The 13,313-nt window shown below is 42.3% G+C and overlaps 1 protein-coding gene across 4 annotated transcripts in view; it reads left to right on the top strand.

Moving 5' to 3' along the window:
- The window catches only part of VRK2 (VRK serine/threonine kinase 2), a 64,341-nt gene that overhangs the window by 20,976 nt on the left and 30,052 nt on the right, over positions 1-13,313 (top strand). For all 4 annotated transcript variants that reach the window (XM_034764284.1, XM_034764283.1, XM_034764286.1 and 1 more), the window contains one exon: positions 5,907-6,039. In XM_034764284.1, coding sequence (XP_034620175.1) covers positions 5,907-6,039 — 133 coding nt within the window. The remainder of the gene's footprint in view (positions 1-5,906; positions 6,040-13,313) is intronic.

Raw genomic sequence — 13,313 nt, 5'->3', positions numbered from 1 at the left:
CGGGAGTGATGCGTTGGGGGAAGAACTTAGCCCATAGAACCAGGAGAGGCATGCAAGCAGACTTGCAGTTATCAGTCCTATAAATTCAAAGAGAGAACAAACCACTATTTCAGTATTGTGCAGGGTCTAAAGACAATTCACTACACGGCAATAGCTTTTTAGATGGTAATGCAGAGTGAGCATTATTAATATAGACCCCGAATGACAAAACTGAATCAATTAACCTCCTCAAATCCTGGTGCTATTAAAAGGGACAGCTGATTGACTGCCATTAAACAAACGCTTTAAAATCCGAGAGAGATTGATTTAAGTGAAACAAGCCTTGGGAGGGTGTCTGTTTAAAACACTTTACTTTTATCATTATTTTTATGGATTACGGGGGTAGGCATCCATACATTTCACATCTGCAGCCTTGCCAACTCTCAAGATTGTATTGCAAGTCTCGCAATATTTGTTTTTTTCTTAAAGCCCCAGCTGCTGGAATGAGGTTTTTACTTGAGAATCTTTGCTTTCATTTAAAAAAAAGTTTCTAGCCCAGGTGGCTGCTGAAGAAACCTTGCAAACATGATTCTTACATATTCTAACACAAGATGGCAAATAAAGAGAACCCCAAACATGCTTTTTAAAATCTCATTATTTTTAAGCCAGTCAGGACTTCTGTTTCCTGACTTATGGTTTTTGAATGCTTAGAGTTGGCAATACTCTTCAGAGCCCTCCCTAATCGACTTTTTCTCCAAAATACTTCCCCTCTCTGATAATGATATAGTTTGTGGCTTAAAAGTGTTACTAGAACCCTCACGTTACTGTTACAATATTGAAAAGTTAACAGTAGATTGTGTTACGGCCTGCTTTCCCTGGGCAGCTACGGTACAGAAATCTTCTCATATGCTGATTAAGTGCACAGCAATTAATAACAGAAAAGTTAAAATATTTGGATTTCCAAAGTTAAGTGGTTATTGAGTCTGGGAAAGTTCCCTTTCCTTTCATTTACAGTGAATAAAATCTTACGGAGATAAAAGTGCTGATTTTTGGTATTGGCAAGATATGGTGCAGTCTTTGTAGGAGGGGAAAATCCCACACCATTCCAGCTACACCGAGCATCCTCGCAGGCACTGTACCCAGGTGTTGAAGTAAGGGGCAGAAGTGGGGAGCACAGCTCCTACTGCTAAAAGCAGAGGAAGAGCATCTCCTCTTTTCTTTGGCTTGGGTAGGCCCTTCTGCCCAGCTGCTCCACCCTTCACCTTGGCTGCTGTGAGAGCTCCATCTCTGGTCTCCATGGTTTAACCAGTGACTGTATACCAAGCCTCTTCTATAAAATAAATAAACTCATGCCCTCACGTTGATCGCCTTTGACCTTACTAGTACAGTACCATGTACACTTATGGTGCTAATAAATAGTAATTATTCACAGGGCCAAATGGAAAACAAACCAGAAAATCTGGGCATCATCATAAGCTCAATAACCATCACCAGATGTGTGCATCTAAAAATATAATACCATGGAGTATTGTAAGCATGTGACTTACTAGCCGGTGTACACTCTGGTTGCGGTTTAGCAGGCTCTCCTATAGCACTTCCTACTGACAGCCCAGGCACAGCGGCGGTCTGCTTCTTCTTGCAACTCAGCCCTTTGGCCAGGACACACACAGTCCCACCCCTTCAAGGGTAAACCAATAGTCCAACAACTATCAGCCCTTCAGCTTAGTCCAAGTCCAGACTTACTAGTCCATATCCCAGCTATTAGGCGGTTTCAGTACTCCTTACCCCTTGTCAGGAAGAGTTTCCACTCCACCTTCCTTGGTGGTTGGTAGGGAAATACTGGTCCTCCCTCTCTACTGGGTTCCAGTCCAGGGATCCTTTAATAAGCAGTCAAGTGGTGGCTGTGCCAACTCTTTACTGCCTTCCTGGGACACTTCCTACCTTACCCTGTCTTGAGTCTTTCCTACAGCCTCTTCCTGGGCTCAGAGGGTTTCAGCTCCTCCCTCTCCAAGCCTCTGCCCCAAGCTCACTGCAGAGCTTCTTAGCACTTTCTGTCACCCAGGAGGTTCTGTTACAGGAGTCTGGTTGCTCCTTGCAAGCCTACCTTTCTTTGGGAAGACTGTCCCATCAGCAGTTCTACTCTGCTCCCCGGCTCCAGCCAGAGTTCTCTCATTGAGTGAGAGCCAGTGAGCTGCTCTCCTTTCTGGTCAGCTCCCAGGCCCTTTTAACTCTTCCTTCCAGGCTTGACCCCTTTAGTAGGTGTATCAGGGCAAGGCCTATAGGCTCTTATTAACCCATTCTAGCCCAGAGTGGGGTTGGTACACCCCATCACACGTCTAAAAGAGAGCGCTGTGGAATATCTTAAATAATTGGTCTAGGGTAGCATAAGTCTCCTGTTTACTTTGTTATTTAACATTTGTTTAAAGTACTTAAATATAAGCACTATGATCAAGTGTTCATGCATACAAATGAGCACCTACGTCTGTTGGGTACATAACTGGCCTTATCTGTGCATGCATATCTGGTATTTGCGTGTGTGATAGGCACACTTATGCATTAAATTAAGTGTGCCAGACTTGGAAAATCTGGTCCATAATCCATAACAGGCATTGCTAAGAACTGCTGGGTCCAGTGCATAATTACATGAAAAACAAAACAAAAACTAAACCAAACCAACCAAGTTCAACCCCTTGCCAAGCAAGCAGATTGGCTGTCTAGGGACAACTTCCTAGCTTTCCATGGTATTTCTTCAGTCTGACATACTGTCCTACATATTCTCTTTTTCTCATTTCCTATGGCTTGTTCCTGTTTTCTTTGTTTCTTGCAATGTAAAGAAGTGAACAGATGTAAATTGTTACTTTATGACATGTTGAGTATGGGCTAACATTGTACTTAAGTTTTGTATTTATTTTACTTTCTTTGTTACAGTCAGTGGCTTTTTCTCCCCTTCCTATAATGAAAAACATTTAATTAAAAACCCCAATAATGTATATAGTGAGTTAAAAGGATACCCTGATCTGCAATATCAAAAGCTGAAAACCAGGTTGGAAGAGGTGTTATTTAGCCTGAGAAAAGGGGTGTAATTGCAACTAATGAGATGAAATTAAGAAAAGGATCATTTAGACTACATGGACCTGCTCCTGCTCTCATTGAAGTTGGTGATGAAGCTTTCAGGGTGAAATCCTATCTCCATTGCAATCAAAGGGAGTTTTGCTGTTTGACTTCACTGGTATGGGCTCAATCCCATCTTCATGGAGAAACCTGTTGGAAATGGAGCATCCTGATTATCACTACAAACGTTTTTTTTTTCTCCTACTGATAATAGCCCACCTTAATTGATTACTCTCATTATAGTTAGTATGGCAACACCCATTTTTTCATGTCCTCTGTGTGTATATATAGCTTCCTACTGTATTTTCCACTGCATACATCTGATGAAGTGGGTTTTAGCCCGCAAAAGCTTATGCTCAAATAAATTTGGAGGGTCCCAGAGCCTTGGCTCTAGCCTAAGCCTGGTCCTGTGCACCACAGTTTTGCAGTCCTGCAAGCCAGAGTCAGCTGACACCGGCCAGCTGTTTGTTTAATTGCGATGTAGACATATCTTGTGGTTCCAGCAGGGCAGGAAGTGTGGAGATGTCTTGATGTCCTTCACTCACACTGCTCTGTCGTTTCTCTAACATGTCAAGAACCAGTTAAATTTAATATAAAAGTTGGCCATGCTTTTTAGGGTCTGGTTCAGTTTGGTGTCATTTTATCTATACCTGCCCAGCTATCCCTGCCCAAGACCTACAGTCAGGCAAAATCCAAATGCTGCTATTTAGCCAGGGAAGAACATACCTTGCAGCATCTTTCCACCACAGCCCACACGATATGTGGAAGTCTTCTCTCCACATCACTAAGCTTGATGATATGGTAGTTTAAATCCGTTCTCTGCCACGCTGACTCAGTGCATTATTGACTTCAGGCTCAATTAGGGCGGGTACCAGAGCATCTAGAATACACTGGAGAACACGGGAGAAAATCATTGGGTCGACCCAGCAAAGCTTGTGCCTTGTCCCAGATTTCCTAATGGTGCCTACAGTCTTTAATCTTGTATCACAGTTTGTACAGTCCGTCAGGTGAAAAACATAATCAGTAATCTTAAACACATCACCCTGCAGGAAGAGAGTGCTACATCCCAGCTTACACGCTCCAAATAAGCACAGATCCTGCAGCAGAAACTGTAAAACCATGATGCCAGCAGCCCAAAATCTGAAGCTGCCTGGAGCACAAACAGGAATCAGTCATTTAACAGTGTGTGTTACAAAATAGTGGTGGTGGTTTTTTTCCTGGGGAGGGACGTGGGAAGGACCTGAAACCCACAAACAGCGCTACAATTAAATTAAAAGCACAGAAAACTCTTCTGTTACCAGATAAACTTATTCCTATTAAAACTAAAGGGAAACAAAAGTTACTAAAGATTATAGTAAGAAAACTAGTTTCTTATATTCTTACATTATAATACCTATTTAGAGAGTCTGTGCATTGACTTCAATAGGTAGTACAGGCCAGATCCAAAACCCTTCTTCTGTGAACTTGCAGCATATTACGTGGTAAGAAGCACTACGAATATTTACACAACATAATTTAGGTTGACCAGTTCTAGTAATAAGTGAAGAGCAATGGTCAGGCAAGCATGCAAAAATGAGGTACCACAAAACCAACCCTAGTCTAAAGTATATAAGTGATAGAATAGACATTTTTCTGTAATCTTACCTGCGTTGCACAGATGGGGAAACTGAGGCACACTGAGGTCAAATTACTTGCTGAGGGTGACACTGACTGTAGCAGAGTTGAGAGCAGAACACCGTTCTCCTGACTGTCTGCTGGTCTAACCATTAAACAATACTGCTTAATAGAGATTGCTTTAAAATGTGAGGCTTGCTGCAGTAGTTCTATCTTCAGTCTGCTCTATTATTAATATTCACATGGATAAGCATTCAGAATTTTTTTTTAAAAAGTACATATCAGGTATAGTATTCAACCCCTTGGGGGTATGTACTCTCTTTGGGTACTTGGGTGCACATAGCCACAAATCTTGAAGAATGTGCTAGCTTTGTATTTCAAGATAAATGTATCATAATAAATGAACTCTTCCTGGAGTTCACAGTGGGGTCCAAAATCTGTTCTTTGTTATAACCGATGCAAGTCCTTTGAACCCCATTGGGTCTGCCCCAGTGTAACTCTCAATACAGTTTGATTCTGTGCTTGTAAAACTTTTTAAAAATTTTCAACATAAATGTTTCAACATAACGGAGGAACATTTTTTTCTGATTGCTTTCTGCGTTTTTCTTAAATTTTCTATATTCTGTTTAAAAAACTGTTTCCAGTACTGAGTTACCAGCAGTGATGATGATGATGTAGCTACTACCAATCTAATGACTGGCAATACCATGGTATGTTCTATATGCAAACTGGGATTTTGTGTTTTAGAGAAACTAGGTGACTTTCACTCTTTTTCTACACTTTTATAGGCCTTGCCATTATGAACTTGTAAATCTTAATTGTTGAAAGATTTGATCCGGTGTGTGTGTTTTTAGGAAGGAGAGAAAGGGGTCCCATAAGCTTTATGAGGACAGATAAGACATATAATGGTTTATGATGTTTAGATGCCCACCTGGAGAGAAGAGAGCTTAAGAACAAAATAAAAAGACGGAAATCCTACTCGACTCTGAAATAAGAGAAGAGCATGGTAGAAGAAGGATTTAAATGAGGAGGGCAGCTGTTACAGCACCCAGTTGTACATATTTTATCCTGAGACACCATTTGGTTTAATAAAATGTAGGTCTAAGACTGTCCTTAACCTATCAGTTTCTTAAGACTTAATTATAAAGGTTATACTTTCAAAGGACAAAAGCATTATTCATTTGTCTGTTCATGTCTTCCAGGTTTATCTTGCAGATTATGGACTTTCCTACAGATATTGTCCCAAAGGGAACCACAAACAGTATAAGGAAAATCCTAAAAAGGGCCATAATGGGACAATAGAGTTTACCAGCTTAGATGCCCACAAGGGAGTAGGTAGGTTTCTTCTTTTATTTCAGAAGAGTGATTACAGAATAAGTAATCAGGCTGTGTGAACCGGTGTACATTAAGGAGCAGTGGTGGGTATTGGTGATGGTTGATCAGAAGAAGCTCTTATGTGGTGACCTGTCACACCAGGTAGTGTTGCTTCAGGTGCCATGGAAAGGGGAATGTGTTAACACTTAGGGCTTGGCTACACTTGCACTTTATACCACAATAAAGCCTCCTAGAACGCGCTACCTTACTCCCCGTCCACACTACGTGCAAGGCACATAGAGTGCTCTGACTCCCTGGCTAGAGCATTCCTGGTACTGCACCTCCACGAGAGGGATAACAGCTTTTGCACATTGGCTGAGATGCCCCAGGGCCAGTGTGAACGAGGAGTTACATTACAGCACTCTGATTGACCTCCAGAAAAGTCCCATAATCCCCTTAAGTCAAGTGGCCTCTCTTCTCTTTGTTGTGAAATCGGCTGAGGAATGCGGAAGTGCTGTTTCAAAGCTCCGTTTCAAACAGTCGGCTGCTTATCTGCAACAGTAAATGTTTGCTGTGAGTGAGTGAGAGGCGGGGGGAGGGGGGTCTGAACTTACAAGACAGTGTGCTGACACACTCTCAGCACTCCAAAACCCCACTCTCTCTCTCTCTCTCCCCCCCCCCCTCCACATACACACAATACACTCCACCTCATCCCCGTCATTTGAAAAGCACATTGCAGCCACTTGAATGCTGGGATAGCTGTCCGTAATGCACTGCTCCCAATGCAGCTGCAAGTGCCGCAAATGTGGCCACGCCACTGCGCTGTCAGTGTGGACAGATTGCAGTGCTTTCTCTACTGCGCTCTACGAAGGCTGGTACCCAAAGCGCTCTACAACTGCATGTGTAGCGAAGCCTTTAGAGAATAATGGGTGGGGTGGGCTGGAAGATGGAGGAAGAAGCTACAAAAGAAACTTGCCTTTAAACTTGGTCGTTTGTTTATATTGATAATACTATCATACAGTGGTTTGTTTTGTTAGTGCTCTAGAACAACGGTTCTCAAACTGTGGGTCGGGACCCCAGAGTGGGTCTCAATCCCATTTTAAGGGTTGGCATTAGACTTGCTAGGGCCTGGGGCTGAAGCCGTAGTCTGAGCCCCACTGCCTGGGGCCGAAGCCCAAGGACTTCTGGTTACAGGTCCCCCACCTGGGGCTGAATCCCTTGGGCTTCAGCTTGATGACCCCCTTCCCCCCTGGTGTGGTGGGGCTTGGGCTTCAGCTTTGTAGTAGTAATTTTTGTTGTCAGAACTGGGTTGCGGTGCAATGAAGTTTGAGAATCCCTGCTCTGAACATAGAGATGGGGGAGATGTTTGGCAGTTTCACATTACCTAAGAAGAATTTCTGTGCCCTGATAAATATGCCTTTATGCAGATCTACACCTGTTTTTCAGTCTGTGTGTCAGACCATTTCAAGACATCCTCCTACAGAAAGAGAATCCTTTTTTAAAGCTACAAAGTGTTAACTTTTTGAAATCTTTTCCAGTAGCCTTTCATATATCTTACTTATTTAAACTCAATTTGATGGTATTGGAAACACATTTGCAGGTAAATTACATACATAGTCCTTTTATTGGATATTGATTGTACTGCCTTGCATTCCAAGGCAGACTTAATTCAACAATTCCCTAATTAGTTAAAGTCATAACCTATGTCTTGTATTCATTTACCATTAATTAAACCTTAGCTGTTTATTACACTGCAGTCCAAATTCAATAGCAGACCCACAGAGCCATGGAAAAAGGGAGTGGGAGGTCAATATTGAAAATATATGTTGCAAAGTCCCACTGATGGCTGCATTGTTCACAATCAATATGGTCAATGCAACACAACTTTCTTAGTTGCTATGTCAGCAAGACAAAAAGTCAATTCTAATATTATGCTAGTGAAAAATAGAGATTATTGAAAAACTTTGACTCTTGCTGCAAAACAATATTTTTGTTAAGTATTTCCACCCCCTCAAATTTTCTAAACCTGAAAGAATGGACTGGCTTTCTATTGCTAGCTATGCTAGGACCACAGTGTCACAAATGATAACTGTAGAAATTTGTGCTTGTTAATAGCTGCTGAACTGTTACCTTAAACTAATACTTTCTAATGAGTTTTAGTTGGCACAAACAACTGTATATTATTGCTTTTTCTATTAAAAGGACCATTGACCATGTAATGTAGAGGGTCTTGATAATTTGCCAGCGCTGTTAAAACCTGCAGTCGTTTAACGCTGGTCATTAGGAAAAATGAAATAAGACTGTCAAGTATATGCTGCTCAGACAATTGCACAGCTTCACCTGCTGAAAACATTTTGTGGTGAAGAGCATATGCTCCAGTCCCTTCCCGACCCACCCAGCACAGAAAGATCTAACTCTTGTTACTTCCATCGACAGTGTGAGCTGTGTGACTAGATGCATGAGCACCACTCTGAAAACTGTCCCTTGGAGATCTGTGTGAATGTTGTTGAAGAGAGAAACTGGAAGTTGGGGCAGTTGGGACTGAGCACCTGGGCAGGCATAACAGTTGGTTTAGTTTTCTGGCGAACAGGAGGCAGTTGAGAGTCTTGGTACTGGGGACGGGATGCATCTTTTATTTCCCTCCACCTTTTGAACAGGGCAGTCATGATAGGGTGTAGGTGGGTGAATTCTTCATTCCTCACCCCAGCAAAATCAGTGGTCAGATCATCCCTTTCTGTGGTAAAATCAAAAGCCACGGTGGTGGTGGTGGTGGGTGAGATGGGGAGGGCTGTGGAAAAGGAACTCTTCACAAAGATCCCTTCACTGCCATTTCGTCTCAGTGTCGTGTGTGAGGGGCAGGGTTTGCCCCAAGAGAAAAGTCTACAGGGCCTGACACCAGACCGTATAAGGATAGGGGGCCAGACCCTGAGCTGCTATAAAAAAAAATGAAGATTTACACCAGTCGAGGATTCATTTGCGGCAGCTAGTTGTTGTGAAGGATTTGGACTTTTCCACTTCTAACTGCATGTTCTAAGAAAAGACCCTTATGGCAACTTCCGTCTCTTCTAGAACCTGCAGAGCACATGCTGCAGGTCTAGGTTCCACGTGGGGAAGGGAGCAGAGTCCAGGCAACATCAGAGGGCACATCTCCCCTCCAACCCTGTGCATTTCCCATGGAAGTTAATATAGACTGGGACCATGTTATCTTTTCCAAGGGGGTTGTGAAGGCACCCACTGCTAAGGGGAGTCTCTAATGTAATTGTATCAATGGATCTGGGCTGCCATTGAGGTGGGGGGGAGTGTGCCAGGTTGATGTGAACAATCCTGGCCTCCCCTGAGGATCTGGCCTATTGTCATTATAGCTGATGGTGAGATAAGGCTCTCTCTATATATACACACAAGTATTACATTAAAAATAAAACAACCACCAAAAAGCCCATGTTAAAAACATTAAGGTTTCAAAATCAAACACTTGAAAGATAGGAAATGCCAGCTTTATGATGGTCTGTGCAACCTTAATTTGGTCCCCTTGTGCATTTGTCATGACACAGTCTTTAATTACATGATCAAATACTATTTTTTTTTTCAACAGAACCCCCAGCCTCATTCAGCGCTCATAGGATGGATGGTGCTCCCTGAATGGGCAGCTGTGTAGTATTTCTTTTCATCTTCATTGTTCAGTTTGTGCTCCCATGCCATATATCCTGCACACTTTTCAAACCCTGCTCTGAATACAGAAGTATTACATTCCTTAGAATCTGAGTGATTCACAAACATTAAAGAAATGAATATTTTCCTGACATGCCTGTGAAATAGGGAAGTATTATCCCGTTTTAAAATCAGAAACTGAAGCAGAGAGAGATTAAGGCCAGAATTTTCAAATGTCCATGGATTTTGGGTGCCCAACTTGAGAAAACCGGAGCTTGATTTTTTTTCAGGGAGTTTAGCATTCCGTAACATTTTATAACACATTCTGTGCACAGCTTTCATTGACTTGAGCTGCAGTTGTCCGCATGTCTGCAAATCTGATCCCCAGTGTCTCAGATACGGCACCTAGAAAACAAGGAACACAAAATTAGTGGCCCCTGTGAAAAGCTTAGTTTAAGTGGCTTGCCCAGTATCATAAGAAGTACATGGCAAAGGCAGGGATAGAATCCTGTTAGCTATGGTGGCATTCAACTGTCTTAAGCACGACACCATCCTTACTCTTCCTGCAGTCCTCTATCTCATTCACTACAAAACTTCCAGCTTCAGAAACAAATGGGGCATAGGACCTACAGACAACATCCTCATTCATTCCTGGAGCATATACTGTCCAGTGCAGGGAATGAGGCAGGCCTCTTGTGGAAAAAGCAGTATGTGGTGAGAATCATAGAATATCAGGGTTGGAAGGGACCTCGGGAGGTCATCTAGTCCAACCCCCTGCTCAAAGCAGGACTAATCCCCAGATAGATTTTTACCCCAGTTCCCTAAATGGCCCCCTCAAGGATTGAGCTCCCAACCCTGGCTTTACTAGGCTAATGCTCAAACCACTGAGCTATCGCTCCCCCCAGACTATCATAATGCGTATGCAGAAGGGGGGCAAATTAAGGTTGCACAGGCAACCATGATTCTGGCTCTTCCTAACTTCTGAGTGCTTGATGTGCAGCCTTAATGATGTTCTTTGAACATAGTTGATTTAAAAAAATATGTATTTTTAATGCCAAATATTTCAACAACAAAAATATTTATCAAGGGTTTTTTATGTGCTTGTTTTCAAAAGGCCTGAGTGGTAGAACTTGTTATATTGAGTTACACAGATGGAAACCTTCAAACTTCCACTTATTCTTATTTATGAATTAGCTATACAAAAGTGTGCAGTGGTTTGATTGAGATGTCTGGCTTAGACTTCCAAAAAATATGAATTTGTGGCTTTTGAAAGTGCCTCTTGACAGTCCTTGAAACTGATTGCCCCTTTCCACAAAGCAAGTACCACACAGTTTCATTGCAAGCTTCCCACTAACTTAAATGAACATCACTATCACAGGTAGGATAGAGAGAGCAATACAGCTTCATGCACATTCATTCCCTGTACTCTTTGCTAAGCTTCCTAGTTATGGTGGCTGTTATGATGTTACCCACTGGGAATCATACTGAGATCCTGGATGTTATTTAGCATTGGACACCAAACAACCATTGCATGGTATCAGTTTCCATTACTAGTCTGCATTTTTGTGACGGTCTTTTGTGAACCTAAGATCTGCCCTCCTGACCAATATCATTCAGTATGGAACATGAATTGCTCTGTGCTTAATTTTCATTTGAGCTTCTGGGCTAGTTTCTAAACTAACTTGACAGACTTTAGTCATCTTGGCTACTTGTTTGCTCTGGTGTTGTAAGAAAGAGAGGTTATAGGATGGCTTTTTTAAATTGGAGATTATTCCCCAAATTAAATCCCCTATCGTTTTTCAAAGGCACGGTCTACAAGACTGCAGTGTTTGTTAGTTTTTGCGTAGAATTTGAGGGACCATATTGAACATAGTCTTGCATTCATTTTGAAAGTTCATGCTGTATAAATAGTATTACATTTTTGTTACTTGATAATTAAAGTGAATTATATCTGCATCAAATGTATGTTTTAAAAATTTGTTACATAGTTAGAATTGTTACTTTTTAACATTTGGATCAATGCATCATATGGATTTTTGTAGATTTTCTACTCACTGAGGCATGCAGTCAATATCTAATTTCTCTGGAGATATACTGCGCTTAACATATTGAGCTTTTTTTAAATACTCCAGACCCGTGCATTGAGTGTGTAAGACCAGTTTTAATTTGCCATCATAGATGAACATAAGAGTATGAACTGTCTAAGTTGAATTCCCTCCAATGTATATTTGTGTGTGCAGTGAATTTCAGGATTATTCTCCTGTTTCTTTTCCTTTTCCAAGCCAACACTTTACATAATTAATATTAATTACTTTCCCTTTTGTTTCAGTGGCAGAGACACCTCTAAATATGTTATTAGTTTAACAAAGCTTTTCTTTAATGTATCTTCACTCAAGCACCTAGAATGATTTAAAAACGTATGAAATAGGAAGGATGTTGCAGACAGAGATGATGTGTTAGGTTCAGGGTACCCAGAGCCTACAGCAAAAGGTGGTACCTGTCCCCAGTTATACCCAGTTGTTGTCAAATTTTTGTAGTTTCTCAGTGCTTTTTACTTCTGGATTCTTATATGGCATCACTACGAAGTGTCTTGTGTAGTCTGTGTCTGATTTGGCAGCTGCAACTATCTCTGATGTGGGCCTTGCCAGAGTTATCCATGCCTTTGTATCCTCCAGATTGGGTTAATGCAATTCATCCTGCATCAAGTCTGTTAGAATGTGTGCTCCCTAAGTTAACATATTAGGGAGCTGGCACTGCGTTGTTCTTAGTGAATGGCCCTTGGGGTTACTTGCTTTCTCCACTGGTCTGACAGAGACTGTGTCTTTGAATCTGTAGGGAGTAGTGCACTAGTATCTGTTTTCTCAGGCTTTTGCTTGAGGAAGTTGATTCTGTATAGGTATTTAATTTATTTGGGGTCTGTGTATGGCTGGTTAGTGGTGAGCATTATTTTTATTAATGTTGATCAATGAATTGTAGTAATTTGTATGTGTTCCTAGGGATTACATAATGGGTGCGTTCTAAACCTAAAAATACAGTAAATAAAAATGTACTCTTTATGGGTTTTGTCAAGTTTACAGAAGATTTAGGCCCCCTACTAGTTTGGAGAATCAAAAAATTAAAACCTGTTTCATTGAAAGTATTTATTCAGGTAACAATACATGGCAACAAGTTATCAGCATGCAGTGTTTACGCTGCCACAAGCCAAATAACATGCTGTTAATTATTTCTACTTTTAGACATACCAGATTTTACAGCACTCCATACGCAACACATGTGGAGTTGTTTCCCTCCCCCCCGCGCAAAATTCTGCTTGGCCTGCTGGGCTGGGGGAGGCTCCCTTCTCCCTGGCATGCTCAGTCCCTGTCCCCGGCAGCCAGGCCCAGGCAGGGAGTGGAAGGGGCAGGACCACCCCGGGTCTCTGCTCTGTGCAGTGTGGCGGTTGCCTGTGAGAGCCCGGCTGAGGAGACGCCAGCGGCTCACCCCCTCGGCTCCCCACCTGGGCCCGGCTGCTGCAGATAGGGGCCAAGTAAGCCAGAGGCCCCTCTACCCCCCGGCATGTTTCTAGCTTACTCAGCCCCTGTCCCTGGCAGTCGGGCCCAGAAGGGGAGCAGCGGGGCGAGTCGCTGCCACCTCCCCAGCCGAGCTCT

This window comes from Trachemys scripta, chromosome 3, assembly GCF_013100865.1.
Source record: "Trachemys scripta elegans isolate TJP31775 chromosome 3, CAS_Tse_1.0, whole genome shotgun sequence".
NCBI lineage: Eukaryota > Metazoa > Chordata > Testudines > Emydidae > Trachemys > Trachemys scripta.
Note: the sequence above shows the minus strand (reverse complement) of the source record. Positions and strands in the feature narration are given on the sequence as shown.